The sequence below is a fragment of the Stomoxys calcitrans genome, chromosome 3 (assembly GCF_963082655.1).
Source record: "Stomoxys calcitrans chromosome 3, idStoCalc2.1, whole genome shotgun sequence".
NCBI lineage: Eukaryota > Metazoa > Arthropoda > Insecta > Diptera > Muscidae > Stomoxys > Stomoxys calcitrans.
This window is the reverse complement of record NC_081554.1, coordinates 138,529,379-138,547,360: the sequence shown is the minus strand read 5'-3', so window position 1 is coordinate 138,547,360 and position 17,982 is coordinate 138,529,379. Positions and strand designations below refer to the sequence as shown.

The following is a 17,982-nucleotide window of genomic DNA, read 5'->3' as shown; positions in this document are numbered from 1 at the left end:
TTTGCTATGACATTTGGCATATGTGTCAAGTATGGCACGAATCGCTCGCATATAAACCGATCTCCCGATTGTATATCTTAAGTCTCTATAGGGCGTAATTCTTGTCCGATTTGGCTGAAACTATGAACATTGACTTTTTCTATGACGTTTAACATACGTGCCAAGTGTGACCTGATATAGCTCTCAGTGGTGCAGTATTTGTCTAAATTGGAAAAATTTTTCACGTTCGACCTTCAACATACGTGTCGAATAAGCTCTGAATCGGTGGAAAACCTGATGTAGCTCCCAAATAAATCGATATCCCGATTATACTTCTTGAGCCTATGAAGGGCGTTATTCTTATCCGACTTGGTTAAATTTTACACAGTGACTCTTTCTTTGACGTCTAACATACGTGTCATATATGGACTGAATCGGTCCATATAGGGCGCAATTCTAATCAGATTTGGTTGAAATTTCGCATGATGGCATTTACATTGACTCTAACATCAAAGCCAAGCATGGCCCAAATCGTTTCATAACCCGATATAGCACCAGTAGCTAGAAATTCGTATCTATTTTACTTTCCTTGCTTATAAAGAAATACCGGGCAAAGAACTTGAAAAATGAACTTACCACGCTTTTACTTGTTTTAATTCTATAGATGTTTTCTCCAAAATTCTTTATCCCATAGAAAATATTCTTATCTATTAGATAAGAATAAGAATTTACTTCTATTTTACTGAGACTACGTTAGGCTCTTAAAATTCCATTATTACGCTCGTCCCATGGCGGGAAAGTTTAAATTTTCCTTATTGAAAGCACGGAAAATTTGCCATAACAATGGGTAATACCATAATCAACTGTGATCACATTGTCCTTTCTTTGTTCGTGTTAGTTGATCCATTCAGTTGTTCCAAATAAACGAACATAATTGATGATGCTGAAGTTAATGTTAGTACTGCTGACGTGGAATGACTTAACACCTATAACATTGACTATCATTTGGTGGTCATCTTCAAATGATTCTGTGTTTGCCTTTTATATTATTATGATTTCGTTTTGATACCCACCACCATAGGATGGGGGTATACTAACCTAGTCATTCCGTTTGTAACACCTCGAAATATTGATCTGCAACCCCATAAAGTATATATATTATGGACCGTCTCGACATTCTAATTCGATCTAGCCATGTCCGTCCGTCCGTCTGTCGAAATCACGACAGCGATCGAACGCGTAAAGCAAACTGCTTAAAATTTTGCACAAATACTTAATGGGCATTATCGGTTCAGATTTAGATATAGCTCCCATATAAACCGATCTCCCGATTTGACTTCTTGAGGCCCCAGAAGCCGAAATTTTTTTCCCATTTGCATATGGTGTTCTGTTACGACTTATAACAACTGTGTTTAGTACGGTCCTAATTGGTCTATTAGCCGATATAGCTCCAATATAAACAGTTCTGCCGACTTGAATTCTTGAGCCCTTACAACCCCGCAATTTTTGTACAATTTCGCACAAAGTGTTTTGTTATGACTTCCAACAACTTTGCCAAGTACTGTCCAAATCGGTCTATTAGCTGATATAGCTCCCATGAAGCCATCACACAAAATATGGTTGACAAGTCTTCTAACCATAGACGAAACGCGTCTCATAGTGGTTGGTGTGTGTTGATATCTTTGGTTTTCTTTTTCCATTTTCATCTCCGACCATTGAACTCGTCTCGAAAAAGAAACAAACAAAAATGTTAAAAAAATTAATGACCTTTGTCCTAACAGGCAAAAAACTTGAAAAATTAAAGGTTCGGCAGAGCCCGGCCAGGATTCGAACCCGGGCACATGGAGCAACAGCGAGAGTCATTGCCGTTGTCTTAGCGTTCGAAGCCATCAATAAAACTTCCAACAGATGCAAAAAATCATGTATAGTACGGAAGAAGTGTAATTTGTCACAGAAAGAATGTTTGTCATTACGCAAAAATACATACATTGGGAAAAGTACAGCTAATAGACAGGGTTGTCGAGCGTAGTTAATGCGGTAATTGTATCATAGATGTGTTTTCGCTATTAATACGATTTAAATACAACATACCAACGCATGGCCCTTTAAGCCATCACACCTAATATGGTTGAAAAGCCTTCTAACCAAAGACGAAACGTCCCATAGTGGTTGGTGTATGTTGCTATCTTCGGCTTTCCTTTTCCATATCTCCATATCTCGGCTTTCCTTTTCCGCATCTCCGATCATTGAGCTCGTCTCGAAAAAGAAACAAACAAAAATTGTAAAAAATTCAATGATCTTTGCCCTAACAGGCAAAAAAAAACTTGAAAATTAATTTTGTATAAATTTTTAGCAGAATCCATGGTGGTGGTTTCTAAAGATTCGGCCCGGCCGAACTTAGCACGCTTTTATTTGTTTTTTTATCAAATCAAAATTGACAGTATTTGACAATAGAACGTCAAAAAGATCAACTTTTTTTTAATGAAATAGCCATTCGCGTATTATCTTGAAATTGAACTGCAGTATAAATTAGGGATTCTTCTGGTCGCCATAACTAGAACCACGCAATTCCCATCCGATTTGGCTGAAATTTTGCATGATGTGTTTTGTTTTGACCTCCAACAAACGCGCTAAATATGGGCCATAACCTGATAGAGCTGCCATATAAACCGATGTGGAATCTTGCCTTGAGCCTCTAGAGGGTACAATTATTATACGATTTGGCTGAATTTTTTTTCAACTACTTATCCCATGACCTTCATCATACGTGTCAAATGTGCTTCGATATAAACCGATCTCCCTATTTTATTTCTTGAGCCCCTAAAGGGCGCAATTCTTATTCGAAATGGCTGAAATTTTACACAATTACTTATACTATGGCCTCCAATATTCAATTCAAATATGGTCCGAATCGGACCTTAACTTGATATAGCTCTAACAGCATAGCAATTCTTTTCTGTTATTCTGTGTTTGCCTAAAAAGAGATACCGGGAAAGAACTCTACCAATGCGATCCATGGTGGAGGGTTTTTAAGATTCGGCCCGGCCCATCATAGCACGCTTTTACTTCTTTATATTGAGTAGGATATGTTTTGCTGGGATGTATATATTCATATCTTAAGTGTATTAGTTTCATTTTATGGACATGGCACTATAAGTTCACCCTTAATATGACATAATATTATACAATTGAATGGGAAAATTATTGAGAATTTGTTAATATATTCATAACGTTATTTTCTAACTGTTCATTACTAACTAATAGATATTTATTGTTTCTTTCTCGCCCACTCTCCCACTTTTATTTGGAAATTTTGTTTGCAGTCACAAGACTTGGTTCAGCATGGCATGTTGCCCATACAACAATTATAGCACCGTACAAAGCCTTCTCGCGTGAGAAATTACCTGCGCGTATAGGAACCCACATTGGTTTGATGCATGTCAATGTGACGTTGACGGGTAAGTTGATATTAGTTTAACGTATCACAACTTTCATCCAAGCCACACTGGACACAAGGCCCAGAAGTGGCAGGTAACCCAACGGTCAGCACTATGTCCAATCTTGTGCAGTGCACCTTTTTGGTAGCTAGTGGTAGCCATTTTTCTATTTCTTCCATATTTCTGTGTCTGGTTATGGTGTCGGAATAAATTGCTTCTCCGTTCGACATGGTTTGGAATTTCTATTCCCTTTCTAAAGTTTTTATACCTTTCAAGTAATTTGAAAGAATTTTAATTTTCCGTGTTTGATTTTGGGCGCATGTAGGAGCAAGAAGGGAAATTATTTTAAATTGATTTTTTTAGTTTTAATGAATACCTTACATGATTTAGCCACTTGAAATGGTAACACTCATGTATTTCATGAAAATAATTGCGCCACTCTAGGATTTAGTGGTTTCAAGTACCACAAATGGTGGACATCCAAGAGTACTTGGCGTGCTGCATTGCTTCAAATTGTATGTTTGTTCAAGCAAAAAAGAGATTGACGTATTTTCTATTCTTTGAAAACATTTTTGATATGGTTCCAACTAATTCAAAGCAAAATTTGGAAGCTTAACTCTTTAATATTCATTTTAAATATTACTTTAAGGACATAATGCATTTAGCAATAAACTTAATTGAGTACAGACAACACGAATATGCAGTGAAATTTTGAAAAAGTGTCTCTTGAAAGAATATAAAAGAAGTAATATTCTTGAAAGTAATTTATTTCCAAAAAAGCACACTGAATAAAAAAATTAACAATGCCCTTTATTATTACATTTTGAAAACTAAACTAGGAAGGTATCCAAATAGAGTTTCTGGTTAATATGTTGTTAATATTTTCCTAACGTTAAAGTCAACATAAATGGGCCCATGGCCTGGACAATATTTAAGGATGACCATATAAAGGTCTTGCAGAAAATTTTAGAAACAATCTATACCTCCATCAAAGGATGGGGCGAACTAATTTCGTCATTCCATTCATAACATGAATATGTATATTAGAGTTTCCCAAAAACAAACAGTATTTCTTTAAAAACGCATAACCAAAAATTTTTCCTTTGGCCCAATCAGCACAATGCTAAATATTATGGTGATGGGTTACCGATAACGCATGCCAACATAACGTCCAAAGTATGAAGTAGTTCTTTTAAAGGAATTCAGTGAATTATTTTAAGTTCTAGAATGAAATTGGTATACAAATGAAGCATTTGCGAGGTCTGATCAAAAAATAACCATAAATTTGATTTTTTTCAAAAAGTATTTATTTATTCATCAATAACAATCTTGTTCCACTCAAAGTAATCCCCCTCAGATATTTTTCCTTTTTACCAATCATCGAAACACTTCTGAAAATAACGTGTTTTTTGATCAGACCTCGTGTAGAAGTTTACTATAAAAACACAAACTTTACCCAGCACCATTACTGCAGCTGTGATAAAATAAATGGTTCGACTCAAACATTCCTCCTGATACGGCTTAGCCATGGCCGTCTGTCGGCATATCCCTTCTATGCCGTTTGTCCGTCAGTCGTTTTTTTTTATACCCACCACCGACGGATGGGGGTATATTCATTTTGTCATTCCGTTTGCAACACATCGAAATATCCATTTCCGACCCTATAAAGTATATATATTCTTGATCAGCGTAAAAATCTAAGACGATCTAGACATGTCCGTCCGTCTGTCTGTCTGTCTGTTGAAATCACGCTACAGGCTTCAAAAATTGAGATATTGAGCTAAAATTTTGCACAGATTCTTTTTTTGTCCATAAGCAGGTTAAGTTCGAAGATGGGCTATATCGGACTATATCTTGATATAGCCCCCATATAGACCGATCCGCCGATTTAGGGTCTTGGGCCCATAAAAGCCACATTTATTATCCGATTTTGCTGAAATTTAGGACAGTGAGTTGTGCTAGTCCCTTCGATATCCTCCGTTAATATGGCTTAGATCGGTTCAGATTTAGATATAGGTGCCATATAGACCGACCCTTCAATTTAGGGCCTTAGGCCCATAAAAGTCACATTTATTATTCGATTTTGCTGAAATTTGAGACAGTGAGTTGTCTTAAGCCCTTCGACATCTTCTGATAATATGGCTCAGATCGGTTCAGATTTGGATATAGCTGCCATATAGACCGATCCTCCAATTTAGGGTCTTAGGCCCATAAAAGCCACATTCATTATCCGATTTTATTGAAATTTGGAACAGTGAGTTTTCTTAGGCCCTTCGATATCTTGCGTTAATATGGCTCAGATCGGTTCAGATTTGGATATAGCTGCCATATAGACCGATCCTCCAATTTACTTCCAATTTAGGGTCTAAGGCCCATAAAAGCCACTTTTATTATCCGATCTTGCTGAAATTTGGGACAATGAGTTGTGTTAGACCCTTCAACGTCCTTCGTCAATTTGGCCTAGATCGGTTCAGATTTGGATATAGCTGCCATATAGACCGATCCTCCGATTTAGGGCCTTAGACCCATAAAAGCCATATTTATTATCCGATTTTGTTGAAATTTGGGGCAGTGAGTTGCCTTAGGCCCTTCGACTTATTATTATTTGGTCCAAATCGGAACATATTTCGATATATGTAACTGCTATGGGACATAAGGTATGCAATTTTCACTGGATTTTGATGGAAGGTGGTTTACATATATACCCGAGGTGGTGGGTATCCAAAGTTCGGCCCGGCCGAACTTAATGCCTTTTTACTTGTTGTGATCAAGGTAGAGATCGCTTTTGTTACCAAATCATCACGAATGTTTCTACAAATTAATTTGTTAGATTCAGATTTAGATATACAGGGTGCGCCAAAGAAACTTACTTATTTAAAAAAAAAATCCCGAGCGGGAGTCGAGAAGGGACGCATCTGGAGGGTGAAATCCCAAGTTTTTTTTTATAAAATTCTTTGTATTTTCATTAAATTATTCACAATATGTTATGTGCTCTCCAGTCAGCTGCTATCATGCTCTGGTGTAGGGAGCAGTGGGTCTTCGAGAGCTTCTTTACCAACGGTCGCTCACTTGTCTGAAGACATTATTTCCAGGGACGAGACTTACTATCGTATATCCGGCTGGGTCAATAGTAGCAATACACGCGTTTTTGGAGAGGTGTAAATCCGCGTGAACTTCACCAGAAGCCACTTCATTGGCAACGAGTTACTGTCTGGCATGCGATATCTGTAATGGGAATAATTGGTTCTTTTTCTTTTTGAAGAAAACGAACGCGAATTTACATTGAATTCTGATAGCCTTTATTGCTTTTGGTATCATAACACATAGGACTACGAGCTCACTTTCGCAAAATCGGTGCGGCAAGTGTTGCCTATGCCATTGACCGGCTTTCACGGCTAACAGACATGGGTACTTAAATAGGAACACAATAGCAGACATGAACCAACTCCAGGGCGTGGTATGGAAAACAATTCGCGAATTTGTAAGTAGCACGCAATTTCTGACTTAGATTTTCTTTTTCGAGGTTACTTTAAGTATTTAGAGCGCACAACAAGCCGATTACTGGCTTAGGTGTATGTCCATAGAGGCATTGTGCTAATTAAATTCCGCACCCTCTTTTCAACCTCACCTCACCGTGAATGCAGCACGTTAAAGCAACATGATTGAGGATTTTTTCCCAAGCCTTTTATGGTTTCTTGACACCATTGTTAACATACCGATTTATATACCGCAAAGAGTGGACCCGAATTTCAAATGTAGACTTTATCATAACCTGATATAGCTGTCATATAAATCGACCTTGGGTCTTAACTTCTTGACCTTCTAGAAAGCGCAATTCTTATCCGATTTGGTTGAAATTTTGCGCAAATCGTTTTGGTAAGACTTCCAACAACTATTCCGAGTATGGTCTAAATTGGTTGGTAACCTAATATAGTTGCCATTTGTTGTTGTTTTTTGCTGCACGCAGGTTTAGTTCTTGAACGGACTAAATCGGAGCATATTTGGAAATATCAGCCATATAGACCGGTCTGCCGATTTAGGGTCTGAAACCCATAAAAGCTGCATTTATTATCCGATATCCGATCCATATATGGTTCAGATCGGACTATATATAGATATAGCTGTCATATAGACCGATCTGCCGGTTAAAGGTCTAAAGCACATAAAAGCTGCATTTATTATCCGATTTTGCTGAAATTTAAAACATTGAGTTTTTTAAAGCCTCCTGCCATCCGATTCAAATATGATTCATATCGGACTATATTTCGATATAGCTGTCTATAGACCGATCTGCCGGTTAAAAGCTTTATTAATCACCCGATTTTGCTGAAATGTAATACAGTGATTTGTTTTCAGACTCCCGACATCTGACCCAAATATGGTTCAAATCGGACTAAGTTTAGATTTAGCTGCCATATAGACCCATCTGCCTTTTAAGGGTCTGAAACACTCATTAACTGTATTTACTTCACGATTTCGCGGTAATTTGAAACACTTTATTTATATAATCTGATAAGGACCATATTTAGGTTGCAAGTCGGAAATCTTAAACCAATTCACTGTTTCAAAATTCAGCGAAATCGGGTAATAAATTCTGCTTTATTGGGCTTCAGCCCCTTTTTCGGCAGATCGGTCTATATGGCAGCTATATCTAAACATCGTCCAATTCAATTCATATTTAGGTCAGATTGCGGGAGGCTTTAAAATATTCACAGATTCAAATTTCAGTGAAATCGGATAACAAATAAAGCTTTTATGGACTTCAGACCCTTTATCGGCAAATCGGTCTATATGATAGCTATATATAAATATAGTCCGATCTGAACCATATTCAGATCCGATATCGGATATGAATATGGTTCAGATCGGACTATATTTATATATAGCTATCATATAGACCGATTTACCGATAAAGGGTCTGAAGTCCATAAAAGCTTTATTTGTTATCCGATTTCACTGAAATTTGAATCTGTGAATATTTTAAAGCCTCCCGCAATCTGACCTAAATATGAATTGAATTGGACGATGTTTAGATATAGCTGCCATATAGACCGATCTGCCGAAAAAGGGGCTGAAGCCCAATAAAGCAGAATTTATTACCCGATTTCGCTGAATTTTGAAACAGTGAATTGGTTTAAGATTTCCGACTTGCAACCTAAATATGGTCCTTATCAGATTATATAAATAAAGCTGCCATATATACCGATCTTCCAATTTAGGTTCGTAATCCCATAAAAAGCGGATTTATTGCCTGATTTCGCTAAAACTGTGACTTGTATAAGAGTTCTCGCAACCTGAATAAAATATGATCGAAACCAGCTCCTATTTAGATATATCTATGGATATGGTTGTTGAGTAATAATAAAATAGGATGATTAATATATCGATGGTGGTGGGTATCCAAACTTGTTATGAAAAATTTTGGGCAGTGTTTATTATTTTTTTCATTTTCAGAAATTTGTAATGATTATCTGAAGTATGGTTCCTGATTTGACCCCCTACAGCCAGCAAATTTTACCCAAGTAATAAAAATGCGATCCATGGTGTTCTAACTAGCCGAACTTAGTACGCGTTTACTAGTTTTTGGACCGATTTTACTGAAACCTAGGTCCTCTTCCACAAATGTCTAATAATTTGGTAGTATTCTGACCAATAGATCAAGATTTGTGGTCTTGTTTTCGATTTTTCCATTTTGAACCGTTTTGCGATGATTAAGGAGATAAAAGCCTAATCGTTAAGAGAGCACTTACTTGGTAATAGTGGCCGTCTGAACTCAGACTCACTTAGAATCAATGAAAAAGTTCGTGGTCTACAGTATGCAGGATTTTAAGAAAGAATTGACCCAGCCTCATTGGCGTAGCTAGACATTTTCTTTTGGGAGGGCCCATTTCTCTTGTGACTACATTGTGCGTTTAATGCTTTGAGCTCCACACACTTCTTTGTGACTTCTTGCTAAGGGTTTCACGAAAGCAATCAAGCAGCGGAGGCCGCCGTAGCGCAGAGGTTAGAATGTCCGCATATGACGCTGGGTTCGAATCCTGGTGAGAACATCAACAAAATTTTTCAGCGGGGTTATCCCCTCCTAATGCTAGCATTATTTGCGAGGTGCTTTGCCACATAAAAACTTCTTCCGAAAGAGGTGTCGCTCTGCGGCTCGCAGTTAGGATTTCGCTATAAAAATGAAGCCTCTTATCATTGAGATTAAACTCGAATCGGACAGAACTCGGTGATATCTGAGAAATTTGGCCCTGTTCCTTAATGAAATGTTCATGAGCAAATTTGTATTTGCAATCAAGCACTGTTTTTAAGCTGGAATTAATAGTTCATTCAGGCTCATTCTAGGTTTTAAACAAGTCAAATCTTAAGATCGGTTTTTATAGGATGAAGGCCTTAACAGAAGTCTTTCTAGGGGCTGAATAAGTCAAATAGAGTTTCAACTTCAATAAGAAGTATTTGTGCAAAGTTTCGAGCTTCTAGTTTTATTGAATAAAAAGCTAGTGTGATTTTAATCGACAGATGGACACGTGAAATATCATGGCGATCGAAAATGTGAGGTTTAGCAAAGCAAACTAATTTATATTGGCTGCCTATATTTGGGAATTGTTTCTTCACTACTGTTCACTAATAGAATCAGAACTTCACAGCGGCCATTTTTACCATTTCAGAATGTTAAATCATTGAATTAAGAGAGCATCATAAAACTCTCTCCTTTGTAATTAACGATTTTCATGGTACTACATAAAGATGTTTAAAACCAATTACAGATTTTTGAGGTATTTAAGGAACTAGGTATATTATGGTCCATATCGATATGGAATGTGTGCGAGTCTGTCATATACTACAACTATTTTATTTGTAACTTTTTATACCCTATCCAATAGGATAAGGATACACTAACGTCATCATTCCGTTTGTAACACATCGACATAACAAAGTATATATATTCTTGATCATCTTTACACTCCAAGTCGATTTAGCCATGTCCTTGCGTTCTTCCTCTTTTAGTTTTGTCATTCAAATTGAATGATGACGCCATATATTTTAATGAACGGCGATAAGATTAGCCGCTTTGCTAATGGGGGATAGCATTTTTCTCCATACAAACTAAGCGAGAATATCCGCTTAATGGGTAAATCAAACAGCGCTAAAACATGTATTGACGAACATTCTAGGGGGCTGCAAATTCACTTGGTACACCGTCCCCAGGACCCCCCCTAGCTACGCCAATGCCCAACTTTGGATGCATTTATATTCTTCTTTTCTATGTATTCAACTATACAAATCAAATATTTAACTTGTAAAAAGTTGAAATTAAGTAATGTTGTTGAACAGCATTCAACAAACGTGGTATAATGGTTCTCACTTCACGCGTAATCACCTTGAGGGTATGACCTCTATGGTATAATGTGCATATGTAAGCTTATTCGGTTAACATCAATGTTGCTTTGCCTACTGTGAAGTCTTAAGTCAACGTTGACATGACCACAAAAGAAGTGATTCTAGAAATCAACAAATGGTACAATGGTATCCCTTTTAAAATATATAAATTGTTATTTTTGAACTCAATTTTTTGTTTTTTTCTGCTTTTGATCAGATTAATAATTCTGTCCGTACTTTTTATTTTGGATCATGTTTATTGCTTGATTGGCTTTGTTCATTCAAAAATAAAAAAATGACATTAATTGATTGCTACGAGAATTAGCAAGCCACTGAGGTAGATACTGGTACAATAAAATATTTTATTGAATCACATTAGGGTTGGAAGTGGTACTGTTGCTGGCACAAAAAGTGCATATTCCTAGAGGCTCAATATTCGAAACAACAGAATTGGTTCATATAACTGAGGGAGACTTGACTTGCAATCACCAACGACGTACATATGTATATTGCTGTGCCTGTTTGGATGCTAACTTTATACCGATAGGCGAACGGTTAAATATACGGATGGACATTTTAAGGGCTTCAAATGTCACATTTTTCATGCATTGCTGCGGTATCCGATCATCGTGATCACAGTGGGAGAAAATCAAAAAAAAAAAAAACTAGGAAAAAATATGCCGTTTGAGAACGGGTAGAGATATCTCTTTAAATGGTTAGAGCTGAGGTGTTAACGAGATCGTGTGTAAAATGTCAAGGCTCTAGGTTGTCCTGGCGCCTTTTTGGCTGGCGGTAATTGTTTTTATACCCTCCACCATAAGATGGGGGGTATACTAATTTCGTCATTCTGTTTGTAACTACTCGAAATATTCGTCTGAGACCCCATAAAGTATATATATTCTTGATCGTCGTGAAATTTTATGTCGATCTAGCCATGTCCGTCCGTCTGTCCGTCCGTCCGTCCGTCCGTCCGTCCGTCCGTCCGTCTGTCTGTCGAAAGCACGCTAACTTCCGAAGGAGTAAAGCTAGCCGCTTGAAATTTTGCACAAATACTTCTTATTAGTGTAGGTCGGTTGGTATTGTAAATGGGCTATATCGGTCCATGTTTTGATATAGCTGCCATATAAACCGATCTTGGGTCTTGACTTCTTGAGCCTCTAGAGTGCGCAATTCTTATCCGATTGGAATGAAATTTTGCACGACGTGTTTTGTTATGACATCCAACAACTGTGATAAGTATGGTTCAAATCGGTCCATAACCTGATATAGCTGCCATATAAACCGATCTTGGGTCTTGACTTCTTGAGCCTCTAGAGTGCGCAATTCTTATCCGATTGGAATGAAATTTTGCACGACGTGTTTTGTTATGACATCCAACAACTGTGCCAAGTATGGTTCAAATCGGTCCATAACCTGATATAGCTGCCATATAAACCGATCTTGGGTCTTGACTTCTTGAGCCTCTAGAGTGCGCAATTCTTATCCGATTGGAATGAAATTTTGCTCGACGTGTTTTGTTACGATATCCAACAACTATGCCAAGTATGGTTCAAATCGGTCCATAACCTGATATAGCTGTCATATAAACCGATCTTGGGTCTTGACTTCTTGAGCCTCTAGAGGGCGCAATTCTTATCCAATTTGAATGAATTTTGGCACGTAGTATTTTGTTATGATATCCAACAACTGTGCCAAATATGGTTCAAATCGGTTCATAACCTGATATAGCTGCCATATAAACCGATCTGGGATCTTGACTTCTTGAGCCTCTAGAGGTCGCAATTATTATCCGATTTACCTGAAATTTTGTACGACGGATTCTCTCATGACCATTAACATACGTGTTTATTATGGTCTGAATCGGTTTATAGCCTGATATAGCTCCCATATAAATCGATCTCTCTATTTTACTTCTTGAGCCCACAAAGGGCGCAATTCTTATTCGAATTGGCTGACATTTTACACAGGTCTCCAACATATAATTGAATTGTGGTCCAAACCGGACCATATCTTGATATAGCTCTAATAGCAGAGCAAATCTTTTCTTATATCCTTTTTTTGCTAAGAAGAGATGCCGGAAAAAGAACTCGACATATGCGATCCATGGTGGAGGGTATATAAGATTCGGCCCGGCCGAACTTAGCACGCTTTTACTTGTTTTTTTTTTATATAGAAACAATCAAATGCCACAATTGGTTAGAAAGATTTCCAGATACCTCACTACTAAAAATTTTGAGAACATTTTTTGTTTGAATTTTTGGTGAACATTAAATTCCCAACGATAACACTGGCTTTTTACCACATATCCATCTCATAAATTATTCCTCTTTTGCCCCCTCAATACCCTCGCCTTCTTCACATTCGTAATGTTTTATGTTAATTCCTTAAAGAAGTTACAAAGATGTGTAGATAAGACAACAAAGTATGGTAAAATCAACTAAGGCACACTTAAAGATCCACCATGTCTTATAAGAGTTTTACTGTTGGACATATCCATCTTAGGTTTGTTTGCATGGATGTGTGTGCATAGATGTTTGCCTGTTGATGCTCAGTCGAAACAAGATCAACATTTTGTCAATCATGGAAATGATGCAAATAAACCACAACCAACCATTCAAGTTGTTCTGGGTAGATTTGGTTGATGCTGGCATCTGATACCTGGTGGCGTTTCAGTGATTGTATCTTTTAAAAATGATAATATGCAATTGAGCTTAAGATTAACAAAGCAGAAGAGCAGCAATGGATGAATGTGAATTTTAGATGAATTTGGGGGTAGGAAAGACAAAACAGATTTGTCTTTATTTTTTTTTTTTATAGAACTGAAATTGAAAACTACTTTAAGGATACAAATTTGATAAAAACTTCATACAAAAAGAAAATTTGTTCAAATTTTCTCCTCAGAAAACAAAATTTCCAAAAAATATAATTTTCTTTTACAAGGAAATTTTCACAAAACTTCCCATAACAAAGCAATTTTGACAACATTTCCCAAAATCAAAGAAATTTTGACAAAATTCCCATAATAAGGAAGTGTTGACAACATTTCCCATAACAAAGACATTTTGACAAAATTTCCCATAACAAAAAAAAAAATTTTGACAAAATTTCTTATGGAAATGAGATTTTGACAAAATTTCCTATAGAAATACAATTTTGACCAAACTTCCTGTAGAAATGAAATTCTGACAAAATTTCCTATAGATATGGAATTTTGACCAAATTTGCTGTAGATATGAAATTTTGACCAAATTTCCTATAGATATGAAATTTTGACTAAATGTCCTATAGATATGAAATTATTGACCACATTTGTATTTAAATTAAAATTTGGAAAAATTTTCTAAAACTTAGTTTTCTATGACAAAGAAATTTTGAGCCAATTTCCCAAAAACTAACAAGGTTTGACAAAATTTCCCATACGTACAAAATTTCTCAAACAGACAAAAATTTTGACAAATTTCCCCATAACACAGAAATTTTGACAAACTTTTAATAGAAACAAAATTTTGAAAAAATTCCCCATGGAAATGAAATTTTTACAAAATTCCCTATGCGAATGAAATTTTGAAATTCCCTATGCGAATGAAATTTTGACAAAATTTCCCATACAAATGAAATTTTGACAAAATTTCCCATACAAATGAAATTTCCTAAAAATAATAAATTTTAGCAAATTTTCTACTAGAAAATAAAATGGTTACAAAATTTCCTATAGCAATAAATTTGACAAAATTTCCTATATGAAATTTGACAACATTTTATATAGAAATGAAATTTTGACAAAATCTTATATTAAAATTCAATTTGTGTTTGTTTGTTCCGTATAGACTCTTGAAAGTTTCACTGATTGTGTAGGTTGGTCTGGAAGGAAACATTGGCTATATAATTTTTTGATTTCGGAAGGGGGGAGGACCCTCCCCCTTACCACAAAAGTACGATCCAAAAATAAAAGTAGAACGATCGACACAATATGGGACTCAAATGAAAGGTATTCCAAAGTAGAGTATGAATTTCATATTAAAAATTGGGTCCAAGTAATTAGGGGGCCGACCCGACCCAAAAACCCCCTAAAATAGGTTCATTGGACGATCATGATCGTTTGGAACTCGAATGAAAGGTATTCGGGAGTAGATTACGAATATGGTCGGGAAGGACATCGGGGTGCGGACCCTCCCCCTTCGCCAAAAGTACTGCTCAAAAATAAAAGTGTACCGATCGGGACAATATGCGACTCAAGTGAAAGGTTTGTAGGAGTAGAATACGAATTTCATATTAAAAATTGGATCCAAGTAGGTTAGGTTGAAAAGAGGGTGCAGATATTAATCCGCCCCATGCCACTATGGACACACACCTAAGCCAGTAATCGGCTCATTGTGCGCTCTCTATAGTTTTGAGGGCGTAAACTTTAAAAAGAAAATTTAAAGTTAAGAATTCCGTGCTACTTACAAAATGCTTAATTGTTTTCAATTCCACTCTTCATGTCTGGTATTGTGTCTTCACCTAAATGCCGGTATCTGTTAGACGCGAATGCCGGTCAATGGCAAAGGAAATGCTCCGACGTCTCATCATCTTTCCCGCTTGCCCTACACATGCTATCACTTGCCGCACCGATTTTACATAAGTATCCAAGCAACTGGGGGGGGGGGGGGGGGGGGGTATTCGGAAGTAAATTACGAATATGGTCAGGAAGGAGGAAAAGGCATTATAATTTGTTGATATCGGGAGGCTGACCCCCGTTAGGTTGGTCTGAAAGGAAGCATAGGCTATATAATTTTCCATATTAGAAGGGCTCACCCTCCCCCTTATCCCAACACTACCCATAATCAAAAGTGGAACAATCGTAAAAACATGGGTATTACCTCAAAAGTATTGGAGAGCAGAAACTGAATATGGTATTCAAATTTGAGTCTAAGTACCCAGCGGGCCGTCCCAAATGAAAGCAATTTGGGAGTAGACTAGGAAAATGACATTAAAATGTAGCTTATTTGAACACCATCACGACAGTATGCGACTCCAATGAAAGGTATTTGAGAGTAGAAACGGAGTACAGTTTTAGGAACAAGTGTTTGTGAGTAAGCCCTAAAGCACCCCCTAAACTGAGTTTATTTCCCGAACATATCAATGTGAGGCTCAAATGAAAGGTTTTTTGGAGTAAAGAACGAACGCCCAAAACGACCTCCAAACTGTACCTATTTCTCGAGCATGGCAATTTTGGGCATAAATTAAGGGTATTTGGGAGTAGACTACAAATTTGACATCCCAAATGTCAGCGCAATCTGGTATAAAATGCCGCAATTATGGGCTTAAATCTCAAATCGCTACATAGTCCGATTTGAACTTTATTCCGTTCGGAAATCGGTACGTATAGTGCAAGTGCAAGTCATTGTTTCATATTTCATTGAAATCGGATAATAAATTCGGATTTTATGCATTTTGGCCGCTCTTTCTATACAAGTTCAGACCACAGTGCTGTGGTTTCCATCGCCTTGATATGTGATCTAAATCCGAAAAATACCCCAAACATGAGGGGAACACCACCACTGAAAAAATTGTTTAATGTTCTCGCCAGGATTCGAAACCACGCGTTCAGCATCCTACGTGGACTCGCTCAACTCTGCGCTTCGGTGACACCATACGATATCTTCATACGGGGGGAAATGTCCCCATCTTAGGTTAGGTTTAAGTGGCAGTCTGCCATCAGACTCACTTAGACGTTTTTGTCCATTGTGATACCACAGGAACAGAAGAAGGAAGATGCCTTCTAATTCCTACCGTTGAACCATTCAGATCGCTTTAAAAAGCCCAATAACTTGGGAATGTTCACATCCGCTAAATCAGACAGGTTCTCAAAGAAATGAGAACCTAAAGTGGAACTCTTTTTGACTGCTAGTGCGGGACACGCACACAAAAGGTGTTCTTAAGTCTCTTCTTCTTCTTCGATGTCCTTACAGCTTCTGCATAAATCGTTGCTGGCAACCATCAGTCTCTCGGCATGTTTTCCGATTAGTCAGTGACCTGTCATGACAGACACAATGATTGAGACATCTGTTCAAGCCATTGACAGCAAAGCGGTAGACCTTTTCAAGTCTAAATTAGGCCACATCGTTTTGAAATGCTCACAGCCCCCTTTTTGTGACCATCTACCGTTCGTTGTCCTTCGGGCCTTATCCTGAAAACATAGCTTACATGTCGCTAGAGGCATTCCCACAGATTCCAGTATCCCTGGAAAGTGTGGGGTAATTCCTAGTATCGCAAGCTCGTCCGCTTTACTATTCCCTGGGATATCTGTGTGCCCCGGCACCCAGAACAGGCGAATTTTGAACTGATCAGCCATCTCGTTGAGAGATCTGCGATATTCGAGTACGGTTTTTGTGTTCAGAAATACGTTCTCCAGGGATTTAATGGCTACCCGGCTATCTGAAAAGATACTTATGCCAATCATCGTAATGAAATTACATCTTAGCCATTCCAACACTTTTTGAATTGCAAGGATCTCCGCTTGATACACACTGCGGTGGTCGGATAACCTATTCGATATAACCAGTTCTAGATCTTTAGAGTACAACCCAAGGCTCACCTAGTCATTTAGTTTGGAACCATCCGTATAGAAGTCTGAGAAAGCTCTCTTAACCTCACAGCTGTGATCGCAGCAATTTGTCTAGCCACAATGTCCAGAGGCATTAGGTGTATCATTAAATTCAGTGCATCAGATGGTTTTGTCTTCAGTGCGGCTGTGATGCACAAACAAGCCATCCTTTGGATCCGGTTAAGTATTGAACACTAGTTGGACTTTTGAATCGCCATCCACCAGACCACAACAACATATAGTATTATAGGTTTGACAACTGCAGTATATACCCAATGCATGACACGCAGTCTAAACCTCTTACATTCGCCAATGACTCTCCTGCAGGTGTGTAAGGAAAGAGTTGCCTTTCTTGCCCTTACCAAAATGTTGGATTTGAAGCTCAATTTTCTGTCCAGCAGAACGTCCATGTATTTTGGGCTTTCTGTATATGGAACATTCTCCTGTCTCCCAAGGAGACAGGTTTCACTGTAGGCAACTTGTATCTCCTGCTTAAGAGAAATACTTTTGTCTTGCACTGATTTATAGCTAGACCACTTTCGGTAGCCCACTTCGCTATTGCACGTAGAGCTTCCTGAAGTATATCTCTTAGAGTGCTGGGAA

The 17,982-nt window shown here is 37.6% G+C and overlaps 1 protein-coding gene across 3 annotated transcripts in view; it reads left to right on the top strand.

Moving 5' to 3' along the window:
- Positions 1–17,982, top strand: part of LOC106090537 (dual oxidase maturation factor 1) — a 273,000-nt gene that overhangs the window by 172,329 nt on the left and 82,689 nt on the right. For all 3 annotated transcript variants that reach the window (XM_059364202.1, XM_059364200.1, XM_059364201.1), the window contains one exon: positions 3,303–3,437. In XM_059364202.1, the coding sequence (XP_059220185.1) occupies positions 3,303–3,437 (135 nt within the window). The remainder of the gene's footprint in view (positions 1–3,302; positions 3,438–17,982) is intronic.